The sequence below is a fragment of the Jatropha curcas genome, chromosome 3 (genome assembly GCF_041381405.1).
Source record: "Jatropha curcas cultivar XTBG-Jc1 chromosome 3, XTBG_Jcur_1.0, whole genome shotgun sequence".
NCBI lineage: Eukaryota > Viridiplantae > Streptophyta > Magnoliopsida > Malpighiales > Euphorbiaceae > Jatropha > Jatropha curcas.
In genome coordinates, this window is record NC_143153.1 from 8,561,721 (window position 1) to 8,574,360 (window position 12,640).

General features: G+C 32.5%; 1 protein-coding gene across 1 annotated transcript; it reads right to left on the reverse strand.

Moving 5' to 3' along the window:
- Positions 1 to 680: 680 nt before the first annotated feature.
- Positions 681 to 12,418, reverse strand: LOC149497478 (uncharacterized). Its single transcript, XM_089719190.1, has 5 exons — positions 10,979 to 12,418; positions 10,502 to 10,642; positions 10,133 to 10,263; positions 9,701 to 9,860; positions 681 to 986 (listed from the first exon to the last, which is right to left on the reverse strand). The coding sequence occupies exons 1-5, from the start codon at positions 12,416 to 12,418 to the stop codon at positions 681 to 683; spliced, it is 2,178 nt and encodes a 725-aa protein (XP_089575316.1).
- Between the last annotated feature and the right edge of the window lie 222 nt (positions 12,419 to 12,640).

Here is a 12,640-nt window from a genome sequence, read left to right on the forward strand (position 1 = left end):
ACCTCTCTCCTCTCCTTCCAACGTTCATTGTAAGGATTCAAGGTTAGAGATCCTTTAAACTTTGTAAGTCTAATCTTTTAAATTTTGTATATGTCTTTCAATTTTGTAAATCAAATTTAATCTTTGTAATTAAATAAAGTTTTATATTTTGTTTGTAAACTGCTACTTCTTAAATGCCCTGTTGAAGGCATCTTTCTCTTCTCCCTCCACACTCTGACTTAGTTCTGGGGATCCCAGGCTAAGGTTGCAGGAACCCTAAACCTTTAAAAATGTTCTCGCGTAAAATTATTTGTTGTATAAGTATGCTCTGTGGATGCAGCTTCGACTGATCTTCCACATCAGAAATACTGTTGTATGTTTTTGATTTAAACAGTGTTTGTTTGTTCATACTAAAAACGATAAACAGTAACTATTTCTTAAAACGAATCTAAACAGTACTTGTTTAAGTATTGGTATATAGGCTGGAAACTCAGAAGTGCGGGCTACTGGTCCAAAGGACTATTTAATTAGTCATCTTCTTGGTATAACAAAGCCATGTATCATACTTAAAATAATCTTAGTTTTCTTCATAGTTATATTTTGTTAAGCCTTCCGCGTTTAAATTGACAACAAATCCACAGTAATCTGGCTCCCTATTACGGGGGTGCCCATACACCAGGATCGTGACAACCTGCAGTACCTCAGAACCACTTTTTACGGCTTATTCGATGATTTGTTGCCTCGCGACAACGCCAACCTACCCCATTAAAGGGCTGACCGGCTGCACTAAGTGACGTCCCGCACTCGAAGTCGGGCCCTAGGCCACATAGCCGCTTTGGTCGCATAGGATAGCCTGGGGGCAAGAGCCAGTGCTTCGTCACAGTGTCACACCGTGAGAACCCCCCATGGAACAGGCCCGAAATTGCCCTAGTGGCTCTGATACCAACAAATCCACAGTAATCCGGCTCCCTATTACGGGGGTGCCCATACACCAGGATCGTGACAACCTGCAGTACCTCAGAACCACTTTTTACGCTTGTTGCCTCTCAACAACTTCAACCCATACAACGAGCAGGCCAAAGGCACATACACTCAGGGGCCTCAGCCCTATAAATGATGGGGTATCCTGGGGGCAAGAGCCTGTGTTTCGTCACAGTGTCTCACAGTGAGAACCCCCCATGGAACGGGACACCTGTCTTTGCCATCCTGCGGCAGAGGCGACAGGGGTTACTCCCTAGTGGCTTTGATACCAATTTAAACGCGGAAGTCTTTACAAAATATAACTATGAAGAAAACTAAGATTATTTTAAGTATGATACGTGGCGTTGTTATACCAAGAAGATGTCTAAATGAATAGACCTTTGGACCAGTAGCCCGCACTTCTGGGTTTTCAGCCTATATACCAATACTTAAACAAGTACTGTTTAGATTCGTTTTAAGAAATAGTTACTGTTTATCGTTTTTAGTATGAACAAACAAACACTGTTTAAATCAAAAACATACAACAGTATTTCTGATGTGGAAGATCAGTCGAAGCTGCATCCACAGAGCATACTTATACAACAAACCAATCACAGTTTAATATCAACTCAACCAATTTTAATTAATTTTATTGAAGGTTGAGGGTTCCTGCAACCTTAGCCTGGGATCCCCAGAACTAAGTCAGAATGTGGAGGGAGAAGAGAAAGATGCCTTCAACAGGGCATTTAAGAAGTAGCAGTTTACAAACAAAATATAAAACTTTATTTAATTACAAAGATTAAATTTGATTTACAAAATTGAAAGACATATACAAAATTTAAAAGATTAGACTTACAAAGTTTAAAGAATCTCTAACCTTGAATCCTTACAATGAACGTTGGAAGGAGAGGAGAGAGGTTTACTAACTAAGCTTTTGAGCTTAGGATTGCCTATAGTTGGACAATGCCTTCACAAAGAGGAGAGGCTCTCTTTAAAGAACAAAAGAAAGAATCTTTACTATTTACTTTTTACTGTTGATGAATAGTGACTTGTCTGCCACCGAATCTTTACTGTTGATGAACAGTTTGTTGTCTGCCACCGAATCTTTACTATGGATGAACAGTGGGTTGTCTGCCACTTGTTTAGTTGGAGATAATATCTTGGATTTTTATGAGATGAAATTGAAGGAATAAGGTTCCTTCTGCCTTTTACAAGAAGATGAGGAAGATGAGTTGTCCTTCTTTTTACTTTTTTTCTTTTTTATCTTCACATTTCTTTTCTTTGATTTATGGAATATCATCATGAATTGCACTATCGCCATGTGAAGGTGAAGGTGATGATGATAATATAATTTTATCGTTTTCTTTCTGCACAATACTATTGAGACCATTTGGGCCTATTATATGGGCTTGCTTGCTAATATACCTAATATACCCAGGGCGAAAAGAAGCCCAGCCGGATTTTTCGAGTATGGGTTTTAAAATAGTGATATTAAACAAACAATGGCTTTACATAGAGCCTGAGCAAACAATTAAATAATCAAGATATTGGATTTTTGGCAAATCCACAGCCATTAACGGATTTGATAATTCTTTACCGTCTACCATTTGAGACGGAATAGCCATACCATGATCGGGTATGATCGCTTTTAGGTTTAGAAGCCATACCTGACTCTTCTGTGGAAGAAGAGGTTATGCCTTGTCAGTCCTTTACGAAGTCCTGTTAATGATTTACTATGCAGGGGAAGTGTTTAAGAGGAGTTTAGAGGTTGAGAGAACATGTATCCCTGCTTCCTTTCCAAGTTGTTGTAAGAATTCTAGAGAGTCCAGAATATAATACAAAAATATTGTAACAAAATACAAAAGTTTAATATACTGATATGTATCAGAAAATGTCCAAAAATACTTTGTATATGAATATTTTATTCGGATATTTAAAACTTTTGAATACGGATTTTTACTAGAAATACAAAGATAAAAATATGTTATTCGGATGAACTGGTTGTTGTTTCGAGTTTATCAGATTCTATAGACTCAGAGTCTGAAGTGTCTGAATCGAGATATAATTTATGAATTTTTATTAATATTTCTTTTTCTAATTTTAATGCATTTAATTTTTTGTTAAATCGACAAAATTTAGAAGTATGACCATTTTTACCACAATGAAAACAAGTTAAATCTTTAAACGAAGTTTTACCTGAAGATTTATGTGGTTGTTTCTTTCTATATGTTTTATGAGGTTCAGATTTATAAGATGAAGATAAATTTGATATAGAACACTGACCACTACAAGGTTTGGTAGAAGTCATGTCATAACCAAATTGTTTACAAAAGGATCCTAATCCTTTTTGAGTTTTACGCATTTCAGATTTTAAATTTAATTGAATCTTTAAATCATGACAGATTTGTAATCCTGCCTTTTGAATGATACTATTTAATTGACCATAAGTCAATGTATCACACGGGATTGGATTACCAAACTGTTGTTTTATAGAATTCCTAATTTTCTCGCCTAAGTAGAAAGGTAGTCCAGCTAAGAACTTCTCTTTCCAAAAGGCTTGATTTGAATCTTCCCTTAACATTAGTCTTGTAAGGAAAGTGGTTTTATATTCTTGAAAATCACTTAATTTTCGACATTTAAGATTACTTAATAATTCACCATTTTTATCTTATAAGTGAGATGGATCTCCTATAAAATGTAATGAAATAGTGAGAATTAAAGATGACACAGCATCCTGAATTACATCACCATTCTCATCATATACAGGTTCACTATCATCATTTATTTGAATTTTATTTAAAATTTCTTCCCGTTGTTGGTCAGTTAGGTGATAATCCCAGCAACCTTTAAGTTGTCCAGTAAATCCCGCAATGAGGATTTCTGCTATAGCTTTATCAGAAATAGTTGACTGGGTTTTATAAGCATTTGCAGACATTGTCATTTGTTGCAAAATACTTAATATATTATATTCACTTAAACCATCTATGTTCCATTCATAGATTGTTGAAGCATTATATTTAAATTGAGAGAATGAATTAGGTTTATCAATAATTCCTAAGTCTGGTGCCCTATTTACTATTGCACTATGAGTTATATGGTTTAATTCAAATCTTTTAGCATCTTCTTTAGCATCTTCTGAGTTAGGTTCACTAACATCAGAGTTGGTGTTTTCTTCTATCATATTTATGGTCCTTGATTCTTGAGAAGTACTAGGAACTTCAATATTACGTAATTGTTCTTTTAATAGATTTACCAATTCTGTTTGACTGGACTGAAAAGGTGTCAAAAGAATTTGTTCTTGTATATTTTCCTTTACAATTGGTTTATCGTTACGAGTTATTAAACTTTTATCAGATTGATTCTCTTTAATTGATTTATACCAGTCAAAGAATTTTATCTCGTTTTGGTTATTTAGTTTATATTCTAAATATTCATATTTTAATTCTTCAAAAGTATAAGTTTTTAATATCTTTTTCATTTTTAGTAAATTTGTAGTTTTAGAAATTTCTTTTATTAAGCTTGTTTCAATTTCTTCTTTACTAAGAACACTTAGAGTTTTAGAACTAGTTGTTATTCCTAGCTCACTAATTTGAGTGATATTTATTATGGTTTTAGAATCTTTGTTTAATTTATTTTTTGATCTACAAAATTTAGATTGATGGCCTTGAACACCACAGTTATAACAAATTGAATTTTTAATTTTATTGGATTTCTTTCGTTTAGATTTTTCTTTCAAAAATTGACGAAATGTGGGATTCAATTTACAAAACTTGGATGTATGGCCTATCTTACCACACAAAAAACATATTATAGTTTTATAGTCAAGTTTATTGATTTTAGGATTGGCTGTTTGACTATTAGAGGTTTGAGGAATGTCCATAGCTACTGGTTGAGTAGTGTCAGATTGAACCTCAAGTTTACTTAGTGAATCTTTTAATAGGCGAACTAATTCATTTTTAGACTTGGATTTACAGAATTTGGAAGTGTGTCCTTTCTCACGACACTTGAAACAAATTAATTTATACCAGGTAGATCACCTATAATGTAGCCATATAATCTATTCTTTTATATGGCTACATTATAGGTTGTACTTAATAACCATACTGTTTACAAAAAGATCCTAGTTCTTGTTTAGTTTTACTTAATTCATACTTTAGATTTCTTTGTAGTTGTAAGTCTTTACAAATTTGTAAACCTACGTTTTGAATTATACTATTTAATTGTCCATAAGTTAATTTATCATAAGGTATAGGATTACCAAAGTGTTGTTTAATAAAATTCCTAACCTTTTCTCCCAACAGTAGTTGGTCTGCCACGGAATCTTTACTGTTTGTCTTTTGACTATTGGTGAACAATCCTTCGTCTGCCACAGAATCTTTACTGTTGCTGCTTTTGACTATTGATGGACAGTACTATGTCTGCCGCAGGATGGCAAAGACAGGTGTAATCCGGCTCCCTATTACGGGGGTGCCTATACACCAGGATCGTGACAATCTGCAGTACCTCAGAACCACTTTTTACGGCTTATTCGATGATTTGTTGCCTCGCGACAATGCCAACCTACCCCATTAAAGGGCTGACCGGCTGCACTAAGTGACGTCCCGCACTCGAAGTCGGGCCCTAGGCCACAGAGCCGCTTTGGTCGCATAGGATAACCTGGGGGCAAGAGCCAGTGCTTCGTCACAGTGTCACACCATGAGAACCCCCCATGGAACGGGCCCGAAATTGCCCTAGTGGCTCTGATACCAACAAAAGTGAAAGGACCGTTTAACATAACTCAGATTTAGATCTTACAAAAGGATAAATTTTTAGTGAAGTAAATGCTATGATGAAATGATTTACCTAACTTGATTCTTTAATGAACAATCATACAAACATTTATAAAATTCACACAAACATTTATATAAGTATGATACGTGGCGTTGTTATACCAAGAAGATGTCTAAATTAATAGACCTTTGGACCAGTAGCCCGCACTTCTGGGTTTCCAGCCTATATATCAATACTTAAACAAGTACTGTTTAGATTTCTTTTAAGAAATAGTTACTGTTTATCTTTTTTATATGAACAAACAGTTACTGTTTAAATCAAACAAGCATATAACAATTTATTTCTGATGTGGAAGATCACACTAAGGTGCAACCACAGAGCATACTTATACAACATACAATTTTACGCAAGAACATTTTTAAAGGTTTAGGGTTCCTGCAACCTTAGCCTGGGATCCCCAGAACTAAGTCAGATTGTAGAGGGAGAAGAGAAGGATGCCTTCAACAGGGCATTTAAGAAGTAGCAATTTATAAATAAAATATAAAATTTTATTTAATTACAAATATTTAAAATACAAAACTGAAATTAGAAAAATGACTTACAAAAGATTTATGTTGAACCTTCTCCAACGTTGAACTCTTTACAAGAGAGAGGGAGAGAGGGAATACTATAGGTTTTATGATAAGGGTCCTACCTTATTTAACCTCTAGAGAGAGAGGTGATCCTAATGGATGCTTTCACAAGGGGAAAGGCTCCCTTTAAATAGAAAAAATAAGAATCTATACTATTTACTTTTTACTGTTGGTGAACAATGTCATGTCTGCCACCAACTATTGACTTTTACTGTGGCTGAACAGTAGTTGGTCTGCCACGGAATCTTTACTGTTTGTCTTTACTGTTGGTGAACAATCCTTCGTCTGCCACGGAATCTTTACTGTTGCTGCTTTTGACTATTGATGGACAGTACTATGTCTGCCATCGAATCTTGAACTTTACTGTGCAAATAATGGTTTGGCTTCTACTGTAGAAATAGTAGCTTGGCCTTTACTGTAGATCATAGCGGTTGACTATAGCTTTATTAATCACTTGAACTCTTACAAAGAAAATGGAGCGTTTTACTGAGATAATTTGAAGGAATGAGGTTCCTTCTTCCTTTTATGCTTTCTTTTTTATTTTCACCATTACTATCCCCAACAAAAGAAATAGAAAGCTTAAAGGGATTTTAACCACAACCAATGGGCCGTGAATATCTTTACTTCAAAAGTTGTACAATGTATGGGGCTTTAAAATAATAATTTTATACAAATGATAAGTTAAAGGAATAATTGAAGGAATAAGGTTCCTTCTGCCTTTTATATGATGAGGACGATGACTTGTCCTTCTTTTACTTTTACTTTTATTTTTCTGTTCTGTATTTTCTCTCTTTTCTTTTTCCTTTACTTTCTTTTTCTGGTCTCTTCTTTACTTTCTTTTTTATTTTGTCTTATCACTATTCCCAACAAAAAGATAAAAAGTGGGGAGGTCGATGATAATAAAATGTTAGAATTTTACTTTGATGACTATTTACTTTGATGACCATTGATTGTCAATGGGTCAATTGACAGATCAATGTATATTTAACAAGTGTTTTAGCTGTAGCTAACCGGGCCGGACATGAATGGGCTGTCGACCACACATTTTTAAAATACCTTTTTTTTTTTTTTTTTACAGGTATAATAATGGGCTTTACAATAGTAATATAGAGGAATCTGCTTAAAAATAGTGATATAAAGATCCCTGCGGATATTTTATCAAAATATACTTATTATACTGTTTCTAAAGCGGAATGGAGGTGAGTATAGTATAGTATTAGAACAAAATAATAAGGTTTTACAAATCATTTACATATACTACTAATATGTATACTAATGAGAAGATTGGATTTTTGGCAAATCCACAGCCATAAACGGATTTGATTAGTCTTTACTGTCTACCGTTTGAGACAGACTAGCCGTACCATTAGCGGATACGATCGCTTTTAGGTTTAGATGACATACCTGGGTCCTCCGCTGAAGAGGATGCCATAGACTGGAAAGCTTTAAGTACTTCTGGGGATTGGGAAATTTCCTCAATCCATTTTTTAAGATCTTTAGTGGTGTTTAGGGTTTTAGAGAGGTCAGTAGAATACTCTGAAAGAGTTTTAGTGGGTAAATTTTACTCTCTGTTCCCTTATCTCTCTTTCTTCCTAGTGTGCTTGGAAGAATCCACGGGAGAGAAAGTCTCAAATACATACAAAGCTTATACCAAAAGACTGAATAGTGCTGGAAAATATCTTTTGCAGATTTACAATTAATAGGAAGAAAATTCCTTTAATGAGATGGAAAAGTATTTATACATATCAGATGAAAAATTTATCATTTAAAAATTTTCATAACAGATGAAAAATGAGATAGAAATTTATTAGGTTAAAATATTCTTTTATTATTCTTTTATATGGCTACATTATAGGTTGTACTTAATAACCATACTGTTTACAAAAAGATCCTAGTTCTTGTTTAGTTTTACTTAATTCATACTTTAGATTTCTTTGTAGTTGTAAGTCTTTACAAATTTGTAAACCTACGTTTTGAATTATACTATTTAATTGTCCATAAGTTAATTTATCATAAGGTATAGGATTACCAAAGTGTTGTTTAATAAAATTCCTAACCTTTTCTCCCAACAAATAAGGTAATCCAGCCAAAAATTTTTCTTTCCAAAAACTTTGGTTAGAATCTTCCCTTAACATTAATCGGGTGAAAAAAGTTGTTTTATAATCTTGAAAATCACCTAAGTTTTTACATTTTAAATTACTTAACAATTCTGCATTTTTATCTTTTAAGTGAGACGGATCTCCTATAAAATGTAAAGAAATAGTGAGAATTAAAGAGGACACAGCATCCTGAATTACTTCACCATTTGCATCATATATAGGTTCACCTTCATCATTGGTTTTAATTGAATTTAAGATTTCCAAATGTTGTTGGTGAGTGAGATGATAATCCCACCATCCTTTTAACTGACCTGTGAAGCCAGTAATTAATATTTCTGCTATAGCTTTATCAGAAATAAGTGACTGAGTTTTATAAGCATTTGCAGCTATTGTCATTTGTTGCAAAATACTTAATATATTATATTCACTTAAACCATCTATGTTCCATTCATAGATTGTTGAAGCATTATATTTAAATTGAGACAACGAATTAGGTTTATCAATAATTCCTAAGTCCGGTGCCCTAGTTACTATTGTATTATGAGTTATATGGTTTAGTTCAAATCCTTTAGCATCTTCTGAGTTAGGTTCACTAACATCAGAGTTGGTGTTTTCTTCTATCATATTTAATATATTGACAAATTCATTGTGACTAGGACAAGGTTTAAAATTATTATTTTGTTTAATTAAAAATTTATAAAATTTAGATGTATGTCCATTTTTACCACAATGATAACAAGTGACAGATGTATAATCCTTTTTAGGTTTATATTTTAGTTGGTGCTGGGATGTTTGACAAGGTTTGGATATTTCTGCTGTAAATTCTTTTAATTCGCTATTGATTTTATCTAATTCTTCATTTAAGTGATCTAATTTTTTATCGAGTTTATTTAAGTCTTTATGTAGTCTATACAATGGGTTCTTTTTACAAACTTTAGATGTGTGCCCTTGTTGATTACAAGTATAACAGGTTAAATTTTTATAATTCTTTTTAGTGTTTACTATCCATTCTGGTCTTTGATTTCCTACTATATTTGGATTTAAACTTTTATTAGAATAATTTTCTTTAATTAATTTATACCAATCAAAGAATTTAATGTCATTTTGAATATTAATTTTATATTCTAAAAATTCATGTTTTAATTCTTCAAAAGTATAAGTTTTTAATATCTGTTTCATTGTTATTAAGTTTTTCATTTTAGATATTTTGTTTATGAATTCTTTCTCGATTTCGTCTCTATCAACTGTAGAAACATTTACTGTTGAAATCTGAAAATCATTTGTATCAAAAACAATTACTGTAGAAATCATCTTTTCATCAATAGCTTTATTTATATCCTTAAAATTTGATTCATTGCTACTAATAATCCTTTTAAATTCTGAAGATGCAGAATCATCCGATTTATTACTACTAATCGAGCTACATATAAAAGAATCCATTTTATAAGATAGCATAGATTTTAATGACAGTGGTCCGGTTATACTACACCGATCTAAGTCCGGTTATGATATCTCAAGAACTCGGCCAAGTTATACCCTTCAACTGCCCTGCCAATTGGGTCTTACACACGGGTTCAAAAATAGGCCACTTACTGTATCTGATATCTCAAATGGACCTTAGATGTATAGTTCAATGGAACCATATCAAGACAATCTATGATATATTATAAAACGAAGTCTTTATATGCATACCAATTAGCAGATCTAAATCTTCTAGCTCTGATACCAACAAATCCACGTAACCCAAGGCGTGGAGCCCAGATCGTGACAACAAAAGAATGGAATATAGTCAACTTGAGGGACAGTGTCATGTCCTGTAAATCCTGCAATAAGGATTTCAGCAACTGCTTTATCAGATATAGGTGACTGGGTTTTATAAGCATTTGCAGCCATTGTCATTTGTTGCAAAATACTTAGGATTTTATACTCAAAAAGTCCATCTATATTCCATTCATATAATGTATTAGCATTATAATGGAATTGGGATATGTATGGAGGTTTATCAATAAGTCCTAAATCTGGTGCCTTAGAGACTAATTCTCTATGGGTTATATTATTTACAAATTGTTTAGCATCTTCTAGGTCAGGTTCACTGGCTTCAGTGCTAGAAGTTTCTTCTAAAAGGTTTATATTTCTAGAATCATGAGTGGAATCCTGAACTATATGAGGAGTAGATCCTGAACTACCCTCAAGTTGACTAAGCTGTTGTTTTAAAGTTCCTAAAAACTTAGTATTTAATTCTTTTTGACTAGACTTAGACACTTGAAATGGTTTAAACATATGTGATTTTACTAATTCTTTACCTTTAGATGGTTCAACTACTACTGGTCTATTTTGAAGTAATTGTTCTATCTTTTTTAATTGTGTATTTAGACAAATTAAACTAGCATTACTAAAATTATTTTGTTCGATTAATTTTTTATCCGAATCATTTTCTCTAACTACTTTATATGGTGCACAAGTAATATCATTATCTTGATATTTAAATTTACTTATTGCCTTAGGTGGAAAATCACTTTGAATGATCCTATCATTTACTATCCATTCTAGCCGTTTATCACGAATTGTTATAGGGTTAAGACTTTTATCGGAATTGTTTTTAGTTAATGAAAACCAATCTAAAAACTTCATTTTAGTTTGGGTTTGAAGTTGGTGCTCTAAATATTCGTCTTTTAAATCATCAAAAACATGAGTTTTTAATATTTTATTAAACTTCATTAAATTTTTAGTTTTTGTTATTTCTTTTACCAAATCCTTATTAATTTCTTCTTTAGTTAAAACATTTAATTCCCTATTTATTTCACTAACATTTTCAGTGATAGCTGAAGCTGTTGGTGATTCTGGTGAAGTGTTGACTAAATTTGATTGTTGATTTAAATAATTGTCAACAGGGTTATAGACTGCCTGTGGGACTGAATTACTATAATCAACTCCTTTCATTTTAAATGATTGACTAGATGCAGGTATATCTGATGTAGAATACCTAGGTTTTACTAATGTTTGGATAATTGGTTTAGGTTCATTTTCCTTATATCTTGCATAAATTACTGAAGGTATTTTTGGTTTATCATCATCTGTAACAACAGAAGATGTAGATCCTGTATACCTAGAGCTTTGACTTCTATTAAATTTTAATGTTACTTTACCATCTTCAAATTGTTCAATTTTTTGTAAATTGACATTTGGTTTTACTTTTTCTTGTTCAGGTGGAGGGACAATCCCTTCCAAAATCCATTCCTCTGGTAAGGTGATATCCTTCCATTGGATGGTTTTAGGTATAACAGTATTGGTTTTAGTCAAATCTGTTTGAAGAAATCGCGTTTCTCCAAGCTTAGGTTGTAACTTATACTTTGTACTAAAAGCAGAATTCATTGCTTTATAATGAATTTTATAAATTAAAGCGATTGGAATTGATCCTTGCTTCATTTTATAATTATGAGTTTTAATTTCTAAAACTATACTTTCTAAGATATTAAGATCATTTAAAGAAACAGTCATATCTGGATAGACCTCAAAAGAGATGGGTCCTTCACTTAAGCTTGTTTCAACAGATCCTAATAAAGAATCTTGAAAATTTAAAAATCTAGCATCTCTGACTACTGCCAAAATACTGGTATTTAGTCCTTCTCTAGTTAAAGGTTTTATTCCTACTTGTATTAATCCTATATGTATATATTTATATTTTTTATGTCTATGTTGTTGTAAAGTTTTAGATGAAAGCAAAGTTATCCTTTCAAAAGGTTTACTAAGTTGAAAATCTCTTTCTTCAGTTTTAATCACATAATCCGTATTCCATAAAGGAAATTTACTAACTTTATAAATCTGTTCTTTATCAACTTTAGGTATCTCCCATTCATCAATAGCTTTACTAAAATCTTGTAAAATTAATTCATTTCGGTTTATGATCCGTTTGATTTCAGAGTTATCTGAGTCATCAGATTTAATACTACTAACTGATCTACATAATAAAGGATCCATTTTATAATATCAATCAAGTAGCGGCCACTGCCAGTGTTATACCCTTCACTGCCCACAACACAAAAAGGGACTTACAACGGGTTCAGATCGGCATACCCAATACTTCTACATGACATTATGAAATAGATAATTATTATATAGAAGTTAATAATACTAAAGTCGTTCAGGCTCTGATACCAAATACAACCAAGATCGCCCGACTTAGTATTTAAACTCAATTTT

Bases quoted from the DNA above. Each gene is read 5' to 3' on its own strand.
- LOC149497478 (XM_089719190.1), bottom strand. From the start codon at position 12,418: ATGGATCCTTTATTATGTAGATCAGTTAGTAGTATTAAATCTGATGAC. The intron at 10,264-10,501 runs GTAAATAATATA...TCCTTATTGCAG, and splicing joins TAGAAGATGCTAAACAATTT to GATTTACAGGACATGACACT. The intron at 9,861-10,132 runs GTATGCATATAA...TTTTATATGTAG, and splicing joins AGATTTAGATCTGCTAATTG to CTCGATTAGTAGTAATAAAT.